The 27,086-nt window shown below is 41.1% G+C and overlaps 1 protein-coding gene across 2 annotated transcripts in view; it reads left to right on the forward strand.

Annotated features, from left to right (window-relative positions):
- Positions 1 to 27,086, forward strand: part of Ap2b1 (adaptor-related protein complex 2, beta 1 subunit) — a 118,257-nt gene that overhangs the window by 74,005 nt on the left and 17,166 nt on the right. For both annotated transcript variants that reach the window (XM_013013332.1, XM_013013333.1), the window contains 2 exons: positions 23,282 to 23,366; positions 24,347 to 24,433. In XM_013013332.1, coding sequence (XP_012868786.1) covers positions 23,282 to 23,366; positions 24,347 to 24,433 — 172 coding nt within the window. The remainder of the gene's footprint in view (positions 1 to 23,281; positions 23,367 to 24,346; positions 24,434 to 27,086) is intronic.

A 27,086-nucleotide genomic window follows, 5' to 3' on the forward strand; every position in this document is an offset into this window, starting at 1 on the left:
TGTCTCTGAGAAAGAGCAAGGGCATTCGCCCCCTCTAGCCCAGATGCCCTCGGGCTAGGCCCTTGGATGGGACTAGCCCTTGGATGGGAGAGCTAGGAGATGGAGGACTGGGGAAGATGGGGAGGGAGTAGACCCAGCAGAAGGGAGGGGTAGTGGCTTTGGGAACTTGGCAGGTGGATGGGGTACGGGCGTACCAGGGCTCCTGGCAGATTAATTTTTAATTTTACACAGAGGCTGGGGAGGGGGGGATTCAAGTAGTTCTTACTAGTACGGAATGGAGGTAGAGATCTAGGACTCTTCATGACATCCTCCTTTTTTCTCTTATTTTGAAGGGGTGGTGGCAGTTTTCTTTTAAGGGCCCCTTGTCTCTATTCTATATATTTCCAAAGGTGCTACCAGTCCTAAACCTTTGAGAATTCTTTGGTGTTATTGCTAATTTATTTTCAGCTACAAAGATTTTGTTGCAGTTTCTATTTTCCCTTCGTATGCCTATAATCCTAGCTCCTCAGGAGGCTGAGTTCTGAGGATTGCAGTGTGAAGCCAGCCTGGGCAGGAAAGTCCATTAGATTGTTTTCTCCAGTTAATCAGAAAAAGCTGGAATTTGAGGTGAGATGTATATCAAGTAGTAGAGTGCCAGCCTTGAGGAGTGCAAAAGCTCAAGGACAACACTCAGATCCTGAGTTCAGTCCCAGGATTGGCACACACATATACCAAAAATCGTTTTCCCTCTAATTATGTAAGGATTTCTGCCATAGGAAATAAATGTGATGTTAAGTCTTCCTGAAGAACTGATTGTACTTTCTTAAAAATTATCCTCTGCCCCCCTCCTCTCCCCACCTCCCCTCCTCTTTCCCTCCCTCCCTTCCTCTTTCCCTTCTTTCTCTCCCTTTCTTCCTCCCTGCCTTTCTTCTTCCCTCCCTTCCCTTCCCTCATTTCCTTCCCCTTCCCCATTTTCCCTTTCCCCTTCCCCTTTTTTTTCCCCTTCACCTTCCCTTTCCCTTCTCCCCTTCCCTGCCTCACTTCCTCACTATAAAAGAACCTTGGAGGAGAATTTGTGTATAAATAACTAGTCCTGCTGGGTGCTTATGTCTCATTCCTGTAATGCTAACTACTCAGGAGGCTGAGATCTGAGAATCTCAATGTGAAGCCATCCAGGGCAGGAAAGTCTGTGAGACTTTTTTTTTTGGTCGGTCATGGGGCTTGAACTCCGGGCTTGGGCGCTGTCCCTTCACTCTCTTCCGCTCAAGGTGAGCGTTCTACCCTTTAAGTCACAACACCACTTCCAGTTTTCTAGTGATTTACTGGAGGTAAGAGTCTCAAGTACATTCCTGCCCAGGCTGGCTTTGAACCATGATCCTCAGATCTCTGCCTCCTGAGTAGCTAGGATTACAGGTGTGAGCTGCTGGCACCCAGCTTCTGTGAGAGTCTTATCTCCAATTCACCAACAAAATGCCAGAAGTGGAGAATAGGGTTCAGTGGTAGAACACCAGCCTTGGGGCGGAACGGGTTGGGGGGTGGGGGAGGTTTGACTCTTTCAAAGTACATTGTTTTGTTTTGTTTTTTGGGTCCGGTTGTGGGGCCTGAACTCTGGGCCTGGGCACTGTCCCTCAGCTCTTCAGCTCAAGGCTAGCACTATACCACTTGAGCCACAGCGCCACTTCCAGCTTTTTTTCTTTTTGCTTATGTGGTGCTGAGGAATTGAACCCAGGGCCTCAGGCATGCAAGGCAAGCGCTCTACCACTGAGCCACCTTCCCAGCCCCCAAACTAGATAGTTTTTTATCTCTTTCCCACCTTTTAAAAAAATCTCTTCGCCACCTTTAAACTTCATAAACATGATTGAATAGAAGATAAATTTTACTTAGGGAAAAGAAGCTATCTCTTATGTTTTTTTTTTCTTGGAATGTCTCTTCTAAAACAAAGCCATTTTCATCTGTTCTGTTCATTAGCCTTTGGATGGTGAGGGCAGGAAGTACTAAAGATACTAGCTACAAAGGACATAATCTTCCAATTGTGCTATTCTTGTTTTTTAAGATTTTTGTCAGCCAAGGGGGGATTTGCAAATGTACATCCCTGAGCAAATTCTGTCCCTTGTGACTCCTACATTTCAGTCTCAGCCTGGTGAGACAGTCAGTTGCAGATGGTGCCTGTCCCTGATATTTCATGTCTTGCGTATGTCCATTCACACTCAAAGCCCACAGCTGTAGCTATTGTACCAGAAAAACTGGTAACTGCTTCCAAACGGAAGACCTTTTCAGCAGCTTCCATCAAATGAAACAAACTGGCTTGGCATTTACGGACTTTTCTTGACTGTTGTGCAATCCAAACAAGTTCAGTGTTAAAGCCCGCTTTGGTCTTCCAAGATCCATAGTTGAGGACTACACACTCCAATGGTTTTTATGGAACTACAGTACTGCTTGTATATACATTGAGTCTTTGTGTGTGGAGGTTTTGTTTTGTTTTGTTTTGTTTTTTGTCAGTTGTGAGGCTTGAACTCTGGGCCTGAGCACTGTCCCTCAGCTCTTCAGCTTAAGGCCAATACTCTACCACTGGAGCCACAGTGTCACTTCCCCTTGTGTGGTTTTAGGAACGTTGCAAAGATTCTGAGGTCATACAAATAGATCATAATCCAAGTACTCCTAAAATATTTTAGAAATAATATGTAAGTAAATTGAATCTACATTATGGAAGATTAAAACATTTTGCTCACCAAAGAAACTAGAAAATTACCTTTTGTGACTGCTGCTTCAATTTGATATATTCTTTCATGTCATCAGGATTATACCTACATCCTTTCATTTTTGTCAGAGAAATTTAATATTTTATGTATACTTAGTATCTGTAGTATCCTATGAATATTCCTTTTTTTTTTTTTACTTAATTGTCTTTGTCTATACTTCTTTATTTTGTTTTTTGTCGGTCATGGGGCTTGAACTCGGCCTGTGCACTGTCCCTCAGCTCTTTCAGCTCAAGGCTAGTGCTCTACCACTTGAGCCAGTGCCAATTCGGTTTTGTGGTACTCAATTGGAGCTTAGAGTCTCATGGACATTCCTGCCCAGGCTGGCTTTGAGCCATGATCCTCAGATCTCAGCCTCCTGAGTAGCTAAGCTTACAGGCATGAGCCACCAGCACCCAGCTGAAGGCAGAATCTTTTGTCTTTCTTTAACCCATATTCAGCACACATTTTTGGACAATTAGTAGCAGTTGCCTTGTTCAAATTACCACACATAAGCAGTAAGGAAGAATTATATATAAGTAGAGGTGGTCTAATGGATCCGAAACCTATGCACAATGACAGGAGACAGTTGTATCTACACTCAGAATTTTGTTCTCAAAACACCAAAGCTAAAAAGCCAGCCACTGATGGCTCATACCTGTAATCCTGGCTACTCAGTGGGAGGCTGAGATCTGAGGATTGCAGTTCAAAGCCAGCCCGGGCAGGAAAGTCCATGAAACACTTGACTTCTCCAATTAACTACCAAAAAGCCCAAAGAGGAGCTGTTGCTCAAATGGTAGAATACTAGCCTTAAGCAAAAAAGTTCACGCAAGCATCCTGGCCCTGAAGTCAAGCTGCAAGACCAACACACAACACACACACACACACATGCTAAATTCCTCATTAAAGGGGCCTACAATGTCAATACCCAAGGAATGGAAGCCCATGTCAACTGAAGGATATTGAATTTTTTTTTTTTTTTTGTCGGTTGTGGGCCTGAACTCTGGGCCTGGGCACTGTCCCTCAGCTCTTCAGCTCAAGGTTAGCCCTCTACCACTTTAGTCACAGTGCCACTTCCGGCTTTTTCTGCTTATGTGGTGCTGAAGAATCGAACCCAGGGCCTCATGCATGCAAGGCAAGCACTCTACCACTGAGCCACCTTCCCAGCCCCAGGATGTTTAATTTTATGTAGTCCTAAAGTAAAAATACAAGTGATTTATTAAAACTACCATCTTTATATAATAATTATGTTATATCATGATGATAGAAAATATCCATTTTGGATTTCTAGTTTGTTATATGATTGGAAATAGCTTTAAGTTTATGGTCTTTATGCCCTAGGGAATCTTAAATATAGGTAGGTACCCTCTTGGTGTTTGATACTCTTTTTTTTTTTTTTTTTAAGGTCAGTTGTGGGGCTTGAACCCAGGTCCTGGGCACTGTCACTGAGCCTTGTGCTCAAGGCTAGAGTTCTACCACTTGAGTCACAGTACTACTTCTGGTTTTTGAGTGGTTAATTGGAGTATCATGGGACTTTTCTACATGGGCTGGCTTTGAACTGTGATCCTCAGATCTCAGCTCCTGAATAGCTATCATTATAGCCATGAGCTACCGGCACCCAATAGTGCTGATACTCTTTACACAATAGCTTAAGGCAGGGCTGGGAAGGTAGCTCAGTGGTAGAGTGCTTGCCTTGCATGCAGGAGGCCCTGGGTTCGATTCCTCAGCACCATATAAACAGAAAAAGCCAGAAGTGGCGCTATGGCTCACAGTGGTAGAGCACTAGCCTTGAGCTGAAGAGCTGAGGGACAGCGCCCAGGCCGAGTTCAGGCCCCATGACCAAAAAAAAACAACAAAAAACCTTAAGGCACATTATGAGTTAGAATTAAAGAGAATCACTGGGATTTTCCTAAGATGGATTGAAATCCATTTTAGAGGTATGTCTTGCTTTTATTTGTGTTTATATCATTTCATTTGTACTTACATGATTGCTATAGCATGATGTATTATGAGTAGGAAACTAGTTAACTCAGAACCAAGGCATATGGAATGCAAAGTCAGTCAGAGGTGGGCATATAATGAGAACATAAGTCTGAATTCATTTGTTCTTTTATTTATTTAGTTTTATGAGGCAAGGCATTGTCTCTGTTGCCCAGGCTGGGCTTAAACTGACAATTCTTCCAACTCAGCCTCCCAAGTATCTGGAATTATAGGCATGCCACCCTTTATTCTACTTCAGGAAAGCTTAGGTTTAGAGAAATTCATTTGTATAGGTGTCAGCCTAATTCTCAGTTTAGAAGTTGCTGGAAAATATAATTGGAATCAGTTATAGTTTAGAAACAAAGATATTAACGAGTCATTTTTGAAAAGTATATGAATGAATGCCAGGAGTTGCTTGGTAGCAACATTTCCAGGACCCATTCAAGGAATTGGAGGACAAATACTCAGAAGGAGAAGCCATAAGACTTGCTCCTTTCAGTTTTTTTTTTTTGGGGGGGGGTCCGGTCATGAGGCCTGAACTCTGGGCTTGGGCGCTGTCCCTCAGCTTTTCAGCTCAAGGCTAGCGCTCTACCACTTGAGCCACAGCGTCACTTCCAGCTTTTTTCTTTTTTCTTATGTGGTGCTGAGGAATCGAACCCAGGGCCTCATGCATGCAAGGCAAGCGCTCTACCACTTGAGCCACCTTCCCAGCCTCAAGACTTGCTCCTTTCGATCTTGTCCCTTTTATAAATGAACCATTTCTCTAGTGAACTACCCAGAAGCAGCATCTGTGCTCGGTGACCTGCCTGTCCAGGCATCTTGACAGCCACATATCCTCTGTTTGCCCACATAAGGTTGGATAATACATCTAGAAGTACAAAAGCACAAGTGGAATGCCATTTGACTTACAACTTGCAGCTAACTAAACTGAAACCATTATGTCTGAGGCCTTCTAAAACATACCAGACTGGCGTGTGGAGTGTCACTCTAATTAGCAGTTTACCAGTATTGTCTTCACTATCTTGTCATTCATTACAATATTATTGTGTTTTAAAGTTTAACAAGGGCTTAGGGTATAGCACAAAAGTGGTATACTTTGCCTAACATATGCAGGTCTTTAGTTTCATCCACAGCTCCACCAAAATGTCAGTGTGAAAAAAACAATCTCTTTGCAGCAAATAGGAGCTCATGATTTCTGTTTTCCTGTCCCCCTAATATTACTATAAATAATACCATAAGATGAGACAGCTGCAACCCAGGCTGTCCTGGCAAGGTACATATGACTATATTCAAGGGGAAAAGAAAGATTGGTACCTGTGGGCATGCTTCTTTTGTTTTTTGGTAATGGTGTTTCTTGCACATATAATGACTCCCAGAACCTGTTTAGAGAAGGATTTTAGGGTTTGAAGTCTTGCCTATCAGGTAGCTGAAAGGCCTATAACATTATTGCTTGCTATTTTTGGCAGCTAAAAGTATATAGAGTAATTCTGTTGGGGACTACTAAAGGAGGAAAGAATTTGGAGGCTTATAACAAAGGGTTCAAGACAGTCATCACATTGGTCAGTATTGTATCATAGATGAGTGAATATGGCAGAAAGGCTATATATACAGTTACTGTAGTTTCCAGCTTATTTGCTTAAGATATAAAGCTTAAAAAATGAAGTTAAGGGCTTGGAAGGTGGCTCAGTGGTAGAGCACTTGCCTTGCATGCTCGAGGACCTGGGTTCGATTCCTCAGCACCACATAAGAAAAAAGCCGGAAGTGGCAGAGTGCTAGCCTTGAGCTGAAGAGCTGAGGGCAAGTGCCCAGGCCCAGAGTTCAGGTGCCACGACCGGACCCAAAAAAAAAAAAAAAAAAATGAAGTTAAGCCCAGCACTGGTGGCTCTCGCCTGTAATCCTAGCTACTCAGGAGATTGAGATCTGAGGATTGCAGTTCAAAGCCTTCCCAGGCAGGAAAGTTTGTTAGTCCCTTTTTTCCAATTAACCACCAGGAAATGGGAAATGGAGCTATGGTTCAAAGCGGTAGAGTGCTGGCCTTGAGCAAAAGAACTCAAGGACAGTGCCTAGGCCCTGAGTTCAAGCCCCACAACTGACAAAGAAAAAAAAAAAAAAAGAAAAAGCTACCTGAATGAGAACAGAAGCAGTGTATATTGGAATATGTTCTTCACCATGCAGTACCTTATGAGGCATCTGGAAGCCACCATTAACATGGGAATGATCCATTAGAGTTGTGAAAGTTGCTTAACTCTTTCTTCATCACTAGCTTGTTATCTTTAGACTCATATAACCAGATCACTCATATGATTTGCATCCTTACTTTTCTAAGCAGAGAAGCCAGAGTTCTATGAAACTGTACAAGATTATTGGCTTCATCTGCTTACTACTTCCCTTATTCCACTTATGGACCGGCAGTAGGCACACCTTGAATTGACTATTTCCTTGTCAGAGCTTCTACTGTCAGCACTTATTTCCCTAATACTGAAGTTTGAACTCTGGGCTTCTCACTTGCTTGCTCATCTGGCACTACCATTTGAACCATGCCTCCAGTCCAGCATTTTGCTAGTTGTTTTGGAGATGAAGTCTCACAGACTTTTCTGCTCCAGGTAGCTTTGAGTTTTGATCCACTGGATCTCAGCCTCCTGAGTACTAGGATTATAGACATGAGCCATGGGCATCTGGCTTTCACACACACTTTTTTTTTTTGGGGGGGAGGGTCGGTCGTGAGGCCTGAAATATGGGTCTGGGCGCTGTCCCTCAGCTCAAGGCTAGCACCCTACCACTTGAACCACAGCACCACTTCTGGCTTTTTTCTGTTTATGTGGTGCTGACAAATCAAACCCAGGGCCTCATGCATGCAAGGCAAGCATTCTACCACTAGGCCACATTCCCAGCCCTCACACACTCTTTTTAACAGTGAATACAATGCTCTAATATCCCCTGAGAATAAAATAAGTATGTCTTTTATCTAGGATGCACAGTAGGTTGATACTGTTTTAGGGCTGCTTAACTTTCATATAATCCTCTCTGATCCTCTGATCTTTCAGTGGCCTAAGAAGGAATATAAAGAGAGTTTAGAGAGTTTTTATTTGAATCTTAGAAGCTTTGAAATTGAACTAAAGCTGCCATGCAGATTAAAATTTAATTTGTATCAGAAATAAAGTAAATTGACATTTTCCTTTTTTTTTTTTTTTGGTGGGTCATGGGGCTTGAACTCTGGGTTTGGGCGCTGTCCCTGCGCTCTTCAGCTCAAGGCAAGCACTCTACCACTTAAGCCACAGCGCCACTTCTGGTTTTCTAGTGGTTTGTTAGAGATAAGAGTCTCACAGACTTTCCTGCCCGGGCTGGCTTTGAACCTGGATCCTCAGATCTCAGCCTCCTGGGTAGCTAGGATTACAGGAGTGAGCCACCGGCGCCCAGCTTAAATTGACATTTTCTATGGAGGGTTTCATGCCTGTTTCTGCTATATTGTAACTGTATTCAGATGTTGTTGAACATTGTAGATAGACCTTTTTGTTTTGTTAGTTTATCTCTGATAATTCCCAGATAATTCATTGGTCATTAGGGTTTGAAATGGAACACTCTTTGAATTGGGATGGAAGCCATTTTTGGCTTTGACTAGAATAGAGCTACAGGTTGATTTAACTCCTCTAGCTGGCACTTATGTTTGGTCTCTGATGACATATATCACACAGTTGGAGTCTATGCCATTAAAAACTTGCCACTCAGAGCCATTCTCCTAGGATCTGTTGACTAGATTGTGTGGTGCTTAAAAAACACATCTGAATCATCATTCCGCAGAGAACTGGGGATGGCTGGCGTCACTGCCTAGTCCTAACTTGGACCAGCCTGTAAATAATCTTTCCACAAGCTAAATAGGGAAGAGAATAAAAGAAAAAACACTCAGAGGCTTGAAAGGTCAGAAGTGGCGTCATGGAAGAATAGATGAGCTCGTCTCACTCAAAGGTGAGTCCTGGGCCGCTGGATGTAGGTTAGTGCCTCCTTTAGTTACCTGTTCTGAAAGGTATGGTCAGAGGCCTGATTTGCCAGAGGTCACACTGAGTTCATCTCAGACCTTTTTATAGTGCTTTTGGAGTACACTGGAGCAAGGTTAGGATATTTAGCCTGCTCATCTCCAGCTGTGCCTCCACAAAGAGGCTACAGACTTCTTATACTATGGAAAGAAACTAATTGCTAGGTACAGGCTGAAGCTGACAGGCTGCTCTTTCCCAGCAGCCACTGAAAGTAACTTTTAAATAACATTATTGTTATTAAGCATTCTTAGCCTGCTTTTTGTTTCAAAGTGCCTTATAATAATCATTTCTGTTTGTTCTTCCTATTGGTGTCTCTGAGAAGCAAGTTAATATTGTTATGGCCACATGTCGCACGTGTCTTGCCTGAGGAAGAGAGGCTTAGGTAACCCACTTCTTGGTACCATCTGTGATCTACTTTGGGCAGCTTCAAAGCGGAAGCTGAGGTGTGAGTTCTATTCCTTTGCTCACTGAACCTATTTCCTCTATATTTTTGCGTTTGAAGTGTGAATATTGTAGCTTTTATGTTTTTTAAATTGCAGCATACAGTGAGAGATGTATTTTACATAGTATGTACTCACAGTACATACACAAAAGTAAAACTGGAAATATTACTGTTTATGAGATGTATGGTGATGTTTTCTTTCTCATAATTTTTTAAATTTGGCTCTGTACCAGACACTAATCTAGAAACAGCAAAATCCTCCGGTAAGCAAAAACAAACAAAATCTCTTCCTTTGTGGTATATTCTCTTAGAGATAGAGAATGTGGTATTAGGTCAAGCCATAAGCCAAAAAGTAAGTTTAAAAAAACAAACCAAATATTGGAAAGACTGGAGGTGAATGATGTGATTTTGTAAACACGTTGGTTGTGGAAGACCTACCTAAAGATGAAATTTGATCAAAGGAAAGACCTGAAAGAGGTCAAGAATGTGTCATGCAAATTTCTATCATGCTGGACTGAAGAAACAGCAAATGCGAAAACCCAAAGTAGGAACACAACCGGTTTATGCAAGAAACAGCAGTGTTCTCAGTGGCTGCAGTCGAGCTGGCAGGGGAAAATTAGCATGGTTTGTGAGTGAAATGGAAAGTCATTGGAAGTTTGAGCAGAGAGTATTTATGAGCTAGCCTACATTTTAGGATCACTTTGGTTGCTTTGTTGAGAATAGATAGGGGAAGCTAGGTGTTGTGAAGGGGGGGTTACAGAGGGATGGTGAGACAAAATGCTTTAATAGGGAGACATTAAAAGGCTTTGCTGTACTGGGGTTGATGATGCATGCCTGTAATCCCTGTACTCAGAAGATTGATGTGAAGGCTTTGCTTTGCTGGGGGTGGTGATCCATCCCTGTAATTCTAGCACTTAGGAGACTGAATTGAGGATGGAGAAGAAAGTTCAAGGCCATCATGAGCTTCATATTGAGACCTTGTCTCAAAAAAGAAAAAAAGAAAGAAGAAAAGGCTCTGCTATATTCCATTTGCTATCTAAAATGATAAAAGGAAGCTGGTTTTGGTGGTACACATTTATAATCCTGACACTCTGGAGGCTGAGTCTAGAGGACTGAGAAATCAAGGCCAGCCTGTGTCTCAAAGCAAGACTGTGTCTCAAAGAAACAAGAGCTGGGGATACAACTCAATGGTAGAGCACTACCTAGCATGTACAAGGCCCTAACATTGTACACACACAGATTTTTTTTTTTAAGTTAAGCTGTGGGCTGGTGGCTCATACCTGAAATACTGTCTACTTAGAAGGCTGAGATCTGAGGATCTTGATTTGAAGCCAACGTGGACAGAAAAGTCCATGAGCTTCGGTCTGGGAAGGTGGCTCGGTGGTAGAGTGCTTGCCTTGCGTGCATGAGGCCTTGGGTTTGATTCCTCAGCACCACTTAAGCAGAAAAAGCCAGAAGTGGTGCTGTGGTTCAAGTGGTAGAACGCTAGCCTTGAGCTGAAGAGCTGAGGGACAGTACCCAAGCCCAGAGTTCAGGCCCCATGACTGGCAAAAAAAAAAAAAGAAAAGAAAAGAAAAGTCCATGAGTTTTATCTCCAATAAACTACCAAAAAGCCAGAAGTGGAGCTATGGCTTCAGTGGTAGAGCACTCGCCTCGAGTAAGAAAAGTTCAAGGGCAGTGCCTAGGTCCTGAGTCCAAACCCTAGAATGGCCACATATACACACATAGTCAGGAGGTTATATTTGGGCTAGGAACATGGTTCAAGTAGTAAATTAATACCCTGATTCCAAGTTCTACTTCAGCTAAACAAAAAAATGTTTGACTTTGGATGGGTTCCTTGTGGGATATCTGTTATCAAAGTGAATATACAAAGTAGGCAGATTTCTATGGGTACAGTATTAAAAGTTCTTGGAAAATAGTTCTCTGGCTTTTCAAGATTATATCTTGCTATTCTGAATTTATTTCGAGACTGAATCTTAAAATAAGAAAACAAGGAATTCCCCTGAATCCATTTTATTTCTTTCTTCTCCCCATTAGTCAGTATCATGCACTTTTAGTCTGATTCAGTTCTGATAAGAGTAGTCAACATCAGGATTGAAATTTAACTGGTTCTATACTATATTTTCCCCTTGATTCCTTCTTCTTCTTCTTTTTTTTGGTCAGTCGTGGGGCTTGAACTCGGATTGGGCACTGTCCCTGTGCTCTTCCGCTAAATGTGAGCACTCTACCACTTGAGCCACAGCACCACTTCCAGTTTTCAAGTGGTTTATTGGAGATAAGAGTCTCACGGACTTTCCTGCCTGGGCTGGCTTTGAACCATGATCCTCAGATCTCAGCCTCCTGAGTAGCTAGGATTACAGGCGTGAGCCACCAGCGCCTGGCTTCCCCTTGATTCCTTTTTTACCTAAACATCCAAAGAATGAATGGCACATCTGTGGAAAATCTAGTATACTTTGGATTATGATCCATTACCTATGTTATTCTTTCTTAAAATATGTAAATACTATTTTAGCTCAGTGATTTGAAGCCAGAAGAACTTCCACACCATCCCATTTTCCCCCTTTTTGCCTCATTCAGAATCTGTGTTCCCAATGTGGGATTATATTATGAATGAGGTGGTAGACAGAAGTTGAGAAACCAGTGTTTCATTCCACCTTAATTTCTTCCAACCAGTGTTTATTGAATCAGACATTAAGCTAATGGAGATGAAAGATGCCTCCTGCACTCTCAGAGCTCTCTGTATTTTGAATGAGCCCAATGTAAACAAGTAGTATGTTCTGTTTTGTAATAGAAGCATATACACTGGTTGCTAGAAGGGTTAGAGCTTTCTGAGAAATTCCAAGACAGAACTGAGTCTTAAGATTAAATAACTATTCTTTAGATAGTCAAACCTTAAGGAGTAGAATTGTTTAAGCTGGAAGAACAACTTTTTCAAAGACAGCTGTGAGCTTCAATATTGGAGAATGAAGTAATTTTAGTAAGTGTACTGTCAGGAAAATAGCCTGGAGACGTAGACAGTAGTCAGATCCAAGAGGCATTTGCTCTTGAAACTAACACAGTTCTAGCCAATGGTAAAAGTTTGAAAATCACAAAATACATATACAATGGTGTTTGTTTTGTTTTTTAGTTTTTTTTGTCTGCTTGTTTTGCACTGTCCTGCTTGAACTCAGGGCCTCATTCTTGCTTAGCTTTTTTTGTTCAAGGCTGACACTTGAGCCACACCTCCCCCTTACAGCTTTCAGCTGTTAATTGAAGCAAGGAGTGGCCTGTATTTATCTGCCCCTATAGGCTGACTTTGAACCACAATTCTCAGATCTGTCTCCTGAATAGGATTATAAGCATGAGCCACCAGTACCCAGCAAGCATACAGTTTTGGTTTTTTTTTGGGGGGGGGGGGTTCCGGTCGTGGGGCCTACTCTGGGCCTGGGCACTGTCCCTCAGCTCTTCAGCTCAAGGCTAGCGCTCTACCACTTGTGCCACAGCGCCACTTCCGGCTTTTTTCTTTTTGCTTATGTGGTGCTGAGGAATCGAGCCCAGGGCCTCAAGCATGCAAGGCAAGCGCTCTACCACTGAGCCACCTTCCCAGCCCCAGCATACAGATTTTTTAAATCTAAAAAAAGATTACACATTTCCCCAACTGACTTGTGCATTTGGGCCTAAAAGATGATATTTTACCAAGACATGCTAGCAAGAAAGATCATTACACTTTTCCATGGAATTATATATTATGTTATAAATTTCATATGTTATAAATTCAATATAATTAGCTTTTCTCTGAATGCTAAAATTGCAATATTTGGAGGGAAAATTAAAAATAAAATTGTTATATGACAAAAAGAAAAGTTGGTCCAGGCACAGGAAGCTAAGTTAAAAAGATTAGGAGGTAGGGCTAGGAAGGTGCCTCAGTGGTAGAGTGCTTGCCTTGCATGCCTGAGGCCCTGGGTTCGATTCTCCAGTACCACAAAAACAGAAAAAATAAGTGGCACTGTGGCTCAAGCGGTAGAGTGCTAGCCTTGAGTAAAAGAAGCTCAGGAACAGTGCCCAGGCCCTGAGTCCAAGCCCTACAACTGGCTTTAAAAAAGAGAGAGATTAGGAGGATACCCTGGGGCAAAAACTCCTGACCCTAAAGCAAAAGAGGGATGGGAACCTATCATAAGCTGTAGAGGCCTGCCTATCAAACACAGGACTAAGTTCAAACCCCACTGGTGCCAGTAAAAATTTTAAGAAGCTAACAATTTGCCAATGAACTTTTTTTTTAGCATTTTATTATTATTATTATCTTTAAGTAGTGTACAAAGAAGCTCCAATTCTACAAAACAGTATATGGATACGAGGTGTCTGACAACATTGTCACCCATCGCTCCTAACCCATCCCTTCTCTCTCTCTTTTTTCTTTTTTTTTGGTCGGTGGTGGGGCTTGAACTCTGGGCTTGGGCTCTTTTTTCTTTTTTTTTTGGTCGGTGGTGGGGCTTGAACTCTGGGCTTGGGCGCTGTCCCTGCACTCTTCAGCTCAAGACAAGCGCTCTAACCTCTTGAGCCACAGCACCACTTCGGTTTTCTAGTGGTTTATTAGAGATAAGAGTCTCAAGGATTTCCTGCCTGGGCTGACTTTGAACCTCAATTCTCAGATCTCAGACTCCTGAGTAGCTAGGATTACAGGCGTGAGCCACCAGCGCCCAGCTCTTTTTTTTTTTTTTGAGATTAAGTGATTACATAAATTTCACATATTTCACAGTATTGTAGATAGTAATACTTAATTAAAGTCACAACCACATTTTAACCTTCACAAGGCAAATTATCATTATCATGGTCTATAAATTGTGAATTCTATGCACTTTGACAATACAATTATTTCTTCCACATCAGGTGATGTTTACATTTCTTTCCTTTTGCTTAGTGTATGCTGTTCCCTCTTTCCCTCTCATTCCTCCCTTCCCATCTCTGTCTGGGTTGCTTAGTTCTTTTTCTTCTATGTCCTGTGCATCCAAAGGGTCCCTCTGTTGTATGTTGATCCCTGTCCCACTTATTCTGCGTCCTCCTTCTGGCTTCCCTCTGTTGTGTTCATATGTATACCATTATATATGGTCAAGAACATGGAGTCATTTACCAATGAGTGGCTGTCCTTGAGTCCTGTTTACTTTGTCATATCTCCTTGCATTTTGGCTTTAGCATCCACATATCAGGAAAGCCATTTGTCTCATTGTTCTCAAAATAACTCTAATTCCATCCATTTCCCTGCAAGTGCCATTATTTTGTCCTTTCTAATATTCCATTGTATATAGGTACCACAATTTTTGGATCCACTCATCAGTAATGGGGCATCTGGGTTGATTCCATATCTTGGCTATTGTGAACAGTGTTGCAATGAACATGGACATGTGTCCTTGTATCCTGGTTCCTGTTGTTCAGGGTAGATGCCTAGGAGTGGTATGGCTGGGTCATAGCAGAGGTCTATACTTAGCTTTCTGAGGTACCTCTAGACTGCTTTCCAAAGTGCTTGTATTAGTATACATTCCCACCAGCAGTTCAGTAAAGTTCCTCTTTATCTGTATCCCCTCCAGCATTTATCGTTGGCTGAATTTAGGATGTGGGCCATTCTGACTGGGGTAGGGTGGTATCTCAGTGTTGTTTTTATTTTCATTTCTTTTACAGCCAGGGACGATGAACATTTCCTCATTTCTTTGCCATTTTTATCTCTTCTTCTGAGAAGTCTCTCTTTAGTTCCCTTGCCCATTTCATGATTGGTTTGTTAGATTTGTGAGAGGTTAATTTCTTGAGTTCCCTGTATATAATGGATATTAGACCCTTGGTCTGATATATTTCTGGTAAATATTTTTTCCCAATTAGTTGGTTTTCTTTCTAGTTTGGTTGCTATTTATCTGTGCAGAAACTTTTTATTTTAAAGTAGTCCCATTTATTGAGTCTCTCCAATTTGTTGTGACCCTGGGACTCTGTTCAGGAAGTTCCTTCCTATGCCTATAAGTTCAAATGTCTCTTCTACTCTGTCCTACAGTAGTTTCAGAGATTCAGGTTTGATATTAAGGTCTTTAATCCATTTTGAGTTGATGTTAGTGCATGGTGACAGGCCAGGGTCCACTTTTAGTTTTCTGCATATGGCCACCCAGTTTTCCCAGCACCAGCAGTTGAAGAGGTTATCATTCTTCCACTATATGTCTTTGGCTCCTTTGCCAAATATTAACTGACTGTACGTATGCGGTTTTATTTCTGGTTTTCTAATCTGTTCCATTGGTCTTCGGGTCTGTTTTTGTGCCAGTACCAAGCTGTCTTTGTTATTATGCCTCTATAGTAGAGCTTGACATCCGGTATCATGATCCCTCCTGCATTCTTTCTTTTGCTTAGAATTGCTTTGGCTATTCTAGGTCTTTTGTTCCATATGAATTTTTGGCCTGTTTTCTCTATTTCAGTTAAGTACATCATTGGGATTTTAATGGGAATTGCATTGAATATGTATATCAATTTTGGCAGTATGGTCATTTTCACTAGGCTTTTATAATTTTCATGGAATAGACCCCTTACAGCTTTGGTTAGATTAATTCCTAGATACATTTTTTTTAGGTTATTGTGAATGGGGTTGTTGCTTTGATTTCCCTTTCTGCTTGTACATTATTGGTGTACAGAAAGGTGACTGATTTTTTTTTTTTTTTTGCCAGTCATGGGGCCTGAACTCTGGGCTTGGGTACTGTCCCTCAGCTCTTCAGCTCAAGGCTGCCACTGGAGCCACAGCGCCACTTCCGGCTTTTTCTGTTTATGTGGTGCTGAGGAATCGAACCCAGGGCCTCATGCTTGCAAGGCATGCACTCTACCGCTGAGCTACGTTCCCAGCCCCAAGGTGACTGATTTTTGTAGGTTAATTTTGTATCCTGTAGTGGTTTATAAGCTCTAAGAGTTTGGGGATGGAGCTTTTGGGATCGTTAAGATATAAAATCATGTCATCTGCAAAAAGAGATAGTTTAACTTCTTCCTCCCCTATGTGGATCCCCTTAATAATGTCCTTTTTTGCCTTATTGTTCTGGCTAAGGATTCCAGAACTATATTGAAGAGGAGTAGAGAGAGTGGACATCCTTGTCTTGTTCCTGTTTTTAGGGGAATTGGCTGTAGTTTTTCCCCATTAAGTATAATATTGGCTGTTGGTCTGTCATATAAGGCTTTTATTATTTTAAGGGATGTTCCTTCACTGGGTGCTGGTGGCTCACGCCTGTACTCCTAGCTACTCAGGAGGCTGAAATCTGAGGATTAAGATTCAAAGCCAGCCCAGGCGCGAAAGTCCATGAGACTCATCTCCAATAAACCAGTCAGAAAACTGGAAGTGGCGCTGTGGCTCAAGTGGTAGAGAGCTCACCCTGAGCTGAAGAACTGAGGGACAACGCGCAGGCCCAAAGTTGAAGCCCCATGACTGACAAGAAAGAAAAAAAAAGAAAAAGGAATGTTCTTGCTGTTCCTATATTTTCCAGAGCTTTTAACATGAATGAGTGTGGTATTTTATCAAAAGCCTTTTCTATCTCCAATGGAGATAATCATGTGCTTCTTGAACTTGGATCTGTTGATGTAATAGATTACATTATTGATTTATGTATGTTAAACCTTCCCTGCATCTCTGGGATGAAACCTACTCAGTCATAATGTATGATTTTTTTGATATGTTTCTGGATTCTGTTGGCTAGAATTTTATTGAGGAGCTTTGCATCTATGTTTATCAAAAAGATTGGTCTGTAATTCTTTTCTTTGTTGGGTCTTTGCCTGGTTTGGGAATGAGTGTGATATTGGCTTTATAGAATGAGTTTGGGATTACTCCCAGTTACTATTTCTCTGAAGAGCTTGAGGAGTATGGGTATTAGTTCCTCTTTAAAGGTCTTATGGAATTCCATAGTGAATCTATCTCCTGGGCTTTTTCTTGTTGGAAGGTTTCTGATTGCTTCCTTTATCTCATTGTAGGTTATTGGCATAGTTAACTGATTTATTTCTTCTTGGTTCAGTTTGGGCAATTTGTATTTCTCTAGAAATTCATCCATTTCTGCTAGGTTTTCTTTCCTTAGTGAGTATAGAATCTGGAAATATTTCTTTATAGTTGTTTGGATGTCTTGGATGTTTGGTGTAATTTTTTCTGTGGCATCTCTGATCTTATTGATTTGGGTCTCCTGTCTTCTTTTTTTAGTTAATCTTGCATTGGTCTGTCAATTTTATTGATTTTTTTAAAAAAAACAGCTTTTTGTTTTTATTAATTTTATTTACAGTTTTCCTAGTCTCTATCTTGTTAATTTCAGCTCTTACTTTGGTTATCTTGCTCTGTCTAGCAACTTTAAGTTCAACTTTTTCTTGTTTCTCTAGCAGTTTTAGTTGCATCATGAGATTGCTTATTTGGTCTGTCTCTGTTTTCTTTTTTTTTTTTTTTTTTGGGTCCGGTCGTGGGGCCTGAACTCTGGGCCTGGGCACTGTCCCTCAGCTCTTCAGCTCAAACCTAGCGCTCTACCACTTGAGCCACAGTGCCACTTCCGGCTTTTTTGTTTTTGCTTATGTGGTGCTGAGGAATCGAACCCAGGGCCTCAGGCATGCAAGGCAAGCACTTTAACCACTGAGCCACCTTCCCAGCCCTGTTCTGTTTTCTTGATGTGTGCACTGAGAGCAATAAATTTGCCCCTCGGGACTGCTTTCGCAGTGCCCCATAGGTTTCTTTGTGATGTATCTTCATTTTCATTGTAGGAATTGTAGGAACTTTTTAATTCCTTCTTTAATTTCTTCTGTGACCCAGGTGTTGCCCAGCAGTGTGCTGTTTAATTTCCATGTGTTTGAGTTTTTTCTGCTGAGAACTAGTTTGATTCCACTGTGGTCAGATAGAATACAGGGGATTATGTTGATCCTCTTGTACTTGCTTAAATTCCTTGTATGAATGAAGATATGATATTATTTAGAACAAGTTCCATGGGCTGTTGAGAAGAAGTACAGGGTTGTTGTTGGGTGGAAAGCTCAGTATATATCAGTTAAGTCCACTTGAGATAGGGTATCACTTAATTCAGAGAGGTCTTTGATAATTCTTTGGTTGGTAGACCTGTCTTTTGGTGAGAGTGGAGAATTAAAGTCTCCTAGTATTATTGCATTTGGATCCATCTTTTCCTGTAAATCTGAGAGTATTTGCTTAATCTATTTGGGTGCACCGATGTTTGGGGCATATAGATTGACAATGGTGATATCCTCTTCTTGGATTGTTCCCTGTATTAATATGTAGTGACCTTCTTTGTCTTTTCGTCATGATTTGAATGTAAAGTTTATTTTATAGATATCAGGATGGGAACTCCTGCCTTCTTGCTGGGGGCATTTGCTTGGTAGATCTTTTTCCATCCTTTCACTGGAGTTTGCTTTATCTTTGCTGTAAGGTGGGTCTCTTGAAGACAGCAAATTGATGGAACTTGTTTTCTGAGCCAATCTGCAGTTCTTTTTCTTTTGATTGGTGAATTGAGTCCATTAATGTTTATGGTTATTATAGAGAGGAATGTTGTGTTTCCTGTTATTTTCCTACTTTCCTATGTTTTTCTTCTTTTCTTTCCTTCTGTGTTTACTAAGTTGCTCTCCTAACAATATCTATCTGGTATGGATCCCTGATCTTGATTGTTTTCTTCGGATTGTAATCCCCCTCTTAATATTCTTTGTAATGCTGGCTTATTGTTTATGAATTCATTTAGTTTTTCTTTACTATTAAAAATTTTAGTTTCTCCATTGAATATGAATGCTAGCTTTGCTGAATATACCAATCTGGGCAAGCAGATATTGGTTCTCAGGGCTCGATGGTACTTTCCCGGGCTTTCCTTGCACTCAGTGTCTGTGTGGAGAGATCTTCAGTGATTCTTTCTTTCTTTTCTTTCTTTCTCTTTCTCTCTCTTTTTCTTTTTTTTTGCCAATAAGCTTTTTAAAGACTCCTCTTCTGACCTATTTCTACCATAAAAACAATACAAAAATTTCAGAGAAGTCTGAAAACTTCTGGGTAAGAAGGTAAAATAGAAGATGTTACAAGCAGAGGATGTTTTTTTTTCCATTATTGAATAGGCAAAGTCAGGCATTCTATTTGTGTCTTGAATACCAACTCTCCATATAACAACAGTGAATGCAGCACAGTTTTTACCTTTTCTGGACAGGAAACTGATCTGAATACTATTGCCCAGTTCCACAGCTAGCAAGTACCAATTACAGAGTTTGAAATCGGGTGTTCTGGCTCCGCAGACTGAGCTCTAAACACTTGTGTCTGCTGCCTCTGATAGGGTATCCCTACTTCTCAGAGGATAGAACTCTAGGGGCAGTTTTCAGGGTGTCCTGGAATGCCTATAGTTTGTCTCAGATTGTCGTCACCTCTGCATTTTTCAGCACGATGGTTCCTGGTTTTTTTTTTCTTTTCCATTTTTTTTCACTCCTGGGGCTTGAACTGTGGGCCTGGGAGCTGTCCCTCAGCTCTTCAGCTCAAGGCAAGCACTCTATCACTTGAGCCACAACTCCACTTCTGGATTTCTGATGGTTAATTGGAGATAAGAGTCTTATGGACTTTCCTGCCTGGATTGGCTTTGAACCTTGATCCTCTGATCTCAGCCTCCTGAGTAGCTAAGATTACAAGCGTGAGCCCCCAGCAGTTCCTGGCTTTCATCTGTTTTAAAATAATTGAGAGCTGGGTGCCAGTGGCTTATGCCTGTAATCCTAGCTACTCAGGAGGTTGAGATCTGAGGATTGTGGTTCAAAGCCAGCCCAGGCAGAAAGTCGTGAGACTCTTAATCTCCAATAAACCACTCAGAAAACTGGAAGTGGTGAAGTGGCTCAAGTGGTAGAGCACTAGCCTTGAGCTGAAGAGCTGAAGGACAGTCTTCAGGCCGAGTTCAAGCCCCATGACCAAAAAAAAAAATTTAAGAAGGCAGCTAGCATAGACAAATGTTTTGTGGCCTTTTACTAAGGTCTCTGAGTGGAATAGTGATCTTGGAAGAGCAGCTGTTTATGGATTCATTCATATTTCTTAGGAAACATTATTCCAGACTAATTACTTTTTCTGGAATACTCATGCCAGGTCCCAGATATAGAGATTGTTACCCTTTCATTCAGAGTGGATCCCTGGCATGTGTCTGGGTGATTCTAACAAAAGTCTTTGGTTAAGAACCAATATCTCCCAAGGGGACAAGGATTAGATTTTCTTTATCTAAATAGCACAATAAACACTAATAAATACTTGATGGCACATTGCAAGTTATATTTGCTTTTTTGTGTGTATGTGCCAATTCTGGGCTTGAACTCAGTGCCTGGGAACTGTTCCTGAGTTTTTTTGCTCAAGACTGGCACTGTACCACTTGAACAGTTCTACTTCTCGCTTTTTGTTGTTAATTGGAGATGAGGGTTTTTTTTTTTGTTTTTTTTTGGGGGGGTCCGGTCATGGGGCCTGAACTCTGGGCCTGCACTGTCCCTCAGCTCTTCAGCTCAAGGCTAGTGCTCTACCACTTGAGCCACAGTGCCACTTCTGGCTTTTTTCTTTTTGCTTATGTGGTGCTGAGGAATCGAACCCAGGGCTTCATGCATGCAAGGCAAGCACTCTACCACTGAGCCACCTTCCCAGCCCCGGAGATAAGAGTTTCATGGACTGGCTTTGAACTACAATCCTCAGATCTTACCTTCCTGAGTAGCTAGGATTACAGGCATGATCCACTGATGCTTGGCTTATCATTGCTTTTTATTCAAAGGTGAGAATAACGATAGTCACACATATTTTACATGATACCTTTATTGTGCCCTACTCATTTCTCAAGTTTTCACTTTTAAATGTCCTTTACGAAGCCTGATTTTCTTGGTGGCCTGATTTGAAATAAAAGTTCCTTTCTCTAAGTCACCTACTGAATGCCAGATGAATTAGAAAATACCTCCTTCTCAGAAGCCCGCAGTTAGTTTACATCTTTGAAAGTGGTCCTCTAATGAACCTTAATGAATATCTTTCTTACTCTCCCTTATTAACCAGGCTCAGTCTTTGTGACAGTTCTGCCATCTCAGTGCTTTGAGTATCAAGCTATATGATGTAGGTCACAAACTCCTAGGCTTAGTACTTTCATATAGTTGGATGTAAGAGCTTGGAAAGTATGCCATGGTTCTGAAGTAGATCTGGCTAAGTATTTAAACTGTGTAAATGCATCCCTCTTGTAATGTAAGAAAGCTGTTTGAATAAACTAGTGTCTCTTAATCTCAAAAAATGGGGGTGGGGGAGAGGGAAGGAGGGAGGGAAGAAAGAAGGAAAAGAAGGAAAGGATGGAAGGAGGAAGAAACTTGGAAAGAAACTCCAGGAAATAATTGAAAGGTTAAAAGCACAAGTGACAAGGAAGTAATTGGAGGGGTTCTTCTGGGAGAGATCAGGAAGACAGGTACCAGGAGACATACCTGACAGTTACAGAGGGAGAAGGAAGAAGATGAATTTTGGTAATGAGTGTAAAGGACTATAGGCATGTCATAAAGAAGATATTTGGATTTCATAGCCAACATTTTGATGAAGAAATAGGCAGTTGAAGTGTACATAATTTCCGTAGAAAGGCAGAGGAAAATAGTTAGACTAGATAAGCACTTTTTTTTTCATTTATGGTTTTAGATCACAGTGAACAAAATAGACATGGTTACTGATAACAAAACTTGTCCAGAGAAGTGTTTTCCTATAGTACCAAGAGCATAGGTAGAAAAGTCGGTAATGACTGAACCAGTGGGAGGTAATGGCTTAGAGCAGTTCTTTCCCTACTCTCTCTTCTTTTTTTTAATATGGATCCTACAATCTGCTGCTGCAAAATCTGCCTGTTTTAGAATTTCTGCACCAATTGATGTCACCCCAAATAAAAGTACCTAATGTAAAGTTGAAGATTTGTTTTTATTATTTTTTAATTTGGTCTATTAGCACATTGTTATGATACTGTATTGTGTATGCTGGCATGCATGTATACATTTGTGTGTGCATGTGCATATTGGTACCAGTCTTGAACTCAGGGTCATAAATTCTTGTTTTGCTTTTTCACTCAAGCTAGCCTCGTACCAGTTGAGCCATACTTCCATTTTTTCTAAAAGCCACATGCTCCGAATTGAATAAATCACCATAAATCACAAGTTTGTATTGTGAGAAAATGTATTTCTTTGCTTGCTTCCTTCTAACAATCATCAGGCTTACCAGTACTTGACCCAACAAGCTTTTTCCTACAAATAGGACCTGGGAAACAACTTTAACACCACCACCAATTGTACAGATAGATAGATGGATAGATAGATAGGTAGGTAGAGAGAGAGTGAGAGAGAGAGAGAGAGAGAGAGAGAGAAAGGTCTGTGGAGGTGTGTGTTCGTGTGTGTGTGTGTGTGTGTGTGTGTGTGTGTATTTTGGTTTTGGTTTTTTGGTTGGTTGTGGGGCTTGAACTCAGGGCATGGGTGCTGTCCCTTGAGCTTTTTTGTGCTCAAGGCTAGCACTCTACCACTAGAACCACAGCGCCACTTCCAGCTTTTGAGCGGTTAATTGAAGATAAGAGTCCCACAGGGACTTTTCTGCCCAGGATGGCTTTGATCCTCAATCCTCAGATCTCAGCCTCCTGAATAGGATTATAGATATGATCCAACAGCACCCAGCAGTCTGTAGTTTTTATGAAAGGGGAAAAAAAAAGTTTTATGGATCAGACAAATTCGAATTTGAGTCCTGAATCTTCTGGACAGTTTATGTGACATAAAATGCAAGTTGCTTGGTTTTCTTATTATCTGTAAAATGAGAGAGGAATGATACTTTGTGATACTTATAAACAGGATTATAAAGTGTTATTAGTATATATTTAGTAGTAGCAAAATCATAGAAATTGTCTTTAAAAAATTAATACAGAAACAAAAAAATAACTTAATAGATTGATCTTTATATAGAAGTTGTACCATGAAGACAGCCCTCCTAGAGAGAAGTAAACTGCAGGTGGTCACAATTCTGACAGTGGAGTATGTGGTTTGCAGTATATGGGCCACTGTGTCTTTAATTTGGAGAGGCGTACACTGACTGTAATGGGGAGGTAGATTTCTAGACACACATCAACCTGGCCTCCACATTGATGTCCTCATTTTCCCTATTGCTTTCCTGGCAGGTGGCTGTTAAAAACAATATTGATGTCTTCTACTTCAGCTGCCTCATCCCACTCAATGTGCTCTTTGTAGAAGATGGTAAAATGGGTAAGTGTGTCTTCTAGTCCTTTGGCTAAATATACCTTTGCTCTTCCTCTGAACATTAGGCATAGCATAGCCCAGATGTACAAGTTATTTTGAGACTTAAAAAATTGGGTAAAAATATTTGAAAGCTCTAATAATTGCTCATTATTTATTTGTTAAGGTCATTGTTCTTTTTCTGCCATTGGTGTCTAAATCGTTAAGCCTATTATCTGAAAAATTGAATCATCACAGGATATAGAGTAAGTGCTTTGGGGACAGATAGATGTAGATTGAACCTTTGCTGTGCCATTTATTAGCTATTGAACACAGGTGAGATTCTTAGGTTTCTCTTTTTTGGAGGGGGGCTTGGATGTAGGGCCTTGAACTTGCTAAGCAGGTACTGTACTACATGAGCTATGCCCCCAGCTACATGCTCAGCTTCTCAGTGTCCAATTGTGCAAAATGAAAATTGTTTTTATAATGATTTAATGATGATATAATATATATCTATAGATATATATCCTTGTGTGGAGTTTAGACTGCTAAGAATAAAAATGAAGTAATTATAATAAACTCAGTAATTTAAGAATTTATGTTTATAATACCCCCAAATGGCTATTGACATTTCTTTTACTTATGAAACCACCATCCAATAAAACTAGCTTATATTGGTACATATAAAATTTTATTGGCACTTACTTGATTTATCAGTGGCTTTTTAGGTGACTTAGGATAGATGTTATTATATGTGAAGAAATTAAGACACAGAAAGGTCACAAGACTTTCCCAGAGTCACCCAAATTAGGAAAATTAGGGAACCAAACCTCTGGATGTAAACTCTTCAGTATGTGTAAGTGATGTGTGATGGATTAATTGGCTTGAGTATGTAGCACTTCAGCATAGCTGTGGTAGCTGTATTGTAAGAGCTGCATGCCAGAGGAAAAAGAGTGACAGACATCAGAAATCACAAACTAGGAAACCATCTTCTCTGCTTCCTCCTGCAGAGCGCCAGGTCTTTCTTGCAACATGGAAGGATATTCCTAATGAAAACGAACTCCAGTTTCAGATTAAGGAATGCCATTTAAATGCTGGTGAGTAGTAACTTTTATTTAGTTTTCATCTTAATAAGTCAAATTAGATATTTGACTGTTTCACCTTTCTTCTACCTGCCTTTTCTTTCCATATCTAACATGTCTTTGGTGGGTATGTGTTATGCACATTTGTAACCCTCTCTTTAAAACCTTGAAAGCTAAGCCAGGCGCTGGTGGCTCACGCCTGTAATCCTAGCTACTCAGGAGGCCCAGATCTGAGGATCGCGGTTCAAAGCCAGCCCGGGCAGGAGAGACCGTGAGACTCCTATCTCCAATAAACCACCAGAAAACCGGAAGTGGCACTGTAGCTCAAGTGGTAGAGCGCTCGCCTTGAGCTGAAGAGCTGAGGGACAGCACCTAGGCCCAGAGTTCAAGCCCCACGACTGACCAAAAAAAAAAAAAACCTTGAAAGCTGGGCACTGTGGCTCATGCCTATAATCCTAAATACTCAAAAGACTGAAGTCTAAGGATTGTAGTGCAAAGCCATCCAAGGCAGGAAAATCTGTGAGACTCCTATATCCAGTTAATGACCAAAATGCCAGAAGTGGAACTGTGGCCCAAGTGATATAATGCCAGCTTTGAGCAAAAAAAAGCTAGAGACAACATCCAGGCCCTGAATTTAAGCCTCAGGACCATCACAAAAAAATTAAAAACTTGCCGGGCGCTGGTGGCTCATGCCTGTAATCCTAGCTACTCAGGAGGCTGAGATCTGAGGATGGCGGTTCAAAGCCAGCCCAGGTAGGAGAGACTGTGAGACTCCTATCTCCAATAAACCACCAGAAAACCGGAAGTGGCGCTGTAGCTCAAGTGGTAGACCGCTCGCCTTGAGCTGAAGAGCTGAGGAACAGTGCCAAGGCCCAGAGTTCAAGCCCCACGACCAACAAAAAAAAAAAAAAAATTAAAAACTTGAGATGTCAGTCAGTCATAGTGATACATTCCTGTAATGCTAATACTCAGAAGAAATTTACTCAGTATTCAAGCAGAAAGATCAAAAGTTCAAGACTACCCTGGACTCCACAATGATACCTTATCTCTAAAGAAATTAATTTAAAAAAAAAAAACAAACGGGTGCCTGTGGTTCATGCCTGTAATCCTAGCTACTAAGGAGGCTGGGATCTGAGGATTGTGGTTCAAATCCAGCCTGGGCAGGAAAGTCTGTGATATTTATCCTCCAATAAACCACCAGAAAACCAGAAATGGTGCTGTGCTCAAGTAGTAGAGTGCTAGCTTTGAGCTGAAGAGCTGAGGAACAGTACTCAGGCCCAGAGTTCAAGCCCCATGACCTACAAAAACAAAAACAAAACAGAAGAGGAGGAAAGGACCATTTAAGCTGGGCATGGTAGCTCAGGCACATATGCCAGGAGCTTGGGGAGGGCAGAGGTCAGATGATTGTGGTTCAAGGCCAACCCAGGCAAAACAAAATTTGCAACCAATGCATGGTGTTACATGTCTGTTGTATCTCCAGTGACACAGGGAGCACAATTAGGAGAATCACAGCCCAGGCATAAAGCAAAACCCTATTTGGAAAATTACAAAGGTAAAAAGGGATTGGACATGTACTCAAGTGGTAGAGTGCCTGCCTAGCAAGCACAAAGCTCTGAGTACAATCCCCAGTACTGCAAAAAAGAAAAAGAAAAAAAGACCAAAAGATTATTTAATCATCTTTTTTTAATAAGTTTTTATTATGAAAATGCCATTTAATCATCTTTCTTTTTCTTTTTTGTGCTAATGTTGAGGCTTAAACTCTAGGCTTCACACACTTGCTTGACTTTTTTTTTTTTTCTGCCGGTCCTAGGGCTTGAACTCAGCACCTTGGCTGTGTCCCTGAGCCTCTCTGTACTCAAGGATAGTACCCAGCCTTTTCTGTTTATGTGGTACCAAGGAATTGAACCCAGGGCTTCCTGCATACTTGGCAAGCATTCAACCACTAAGCCACATTCCCAGCCCTTGCTTGGCTTTTTAATTCAAGCCTGAAACTCTACCATTTGAGCCATACCTCCAGTTTCAGCTTTTTAACTAGTTAATTAAAAATAAATCTCTCAGATTTGTCTGTCCAGACTGGCTTTGAACCATAATCCTCAGATCTCAGCCTCCTGTGTAGCTAGGATTACAGGTATGTGCGACCAGTGGCCTCACCCACTTCACCTTTTATATTAGCCTTTGGTAGTAAAAGGAAGGTGGTTATTTTTCTGACCTTATAGATTAAAATTCTGTTTATAATTAAAGATTGCATTATAGTTGATTAAAGCCTAGTTGGAAACTATTTTCTTTATTGCCTTGTGTCACATAATTACTATATAAATTACTATTAATCCTCAAACCTTTTTAGAGTTAATTTTTTGTTGTTGCTGGTCAATCTTAGTCCTTGAGCTCAGGGCTGCTGCCCCTGAGCTTTTTTTCTCTCAAGGCTTGGACTCTACCACTTTGAGCCACAGCACCACTTCCTGTTTCCTGGTGGTTAATTGGAGATAAGAGTGTCATGGACTTTCCTGCCTAGACTGTCTTTGAATCAGGATCCTCAAATCTCAGCCTCTTGAGTAGCGAGGATTACAGGACATAAAATAGGGTAATCCAAGTGGAGAAATGAGCAGGTGTCAAGTCTGGGGTTTTGTTTTCCTGGAGTCCTGTCTTTTGTATCACCTCTCCCCTCCCC

The sequence above is a fragment of the Dipodomys ordii genome, unplaced genomic scaffold (genome assembly GCF_000151885.1).
Source record: "Dipodomys ordii isolate 6190 unplaced genomic scaffold, Dord_2.0 Scaffold19, whole genome shotgun sequence".
In the NCBI taxonomy this organism is placed as follows: domain Eukaryota; kingdom Metazoa; phylum Chordata; class Mammalia; order Rodentia; family Heteromyidae; genus Dipodomys; species Dipodomys ordii.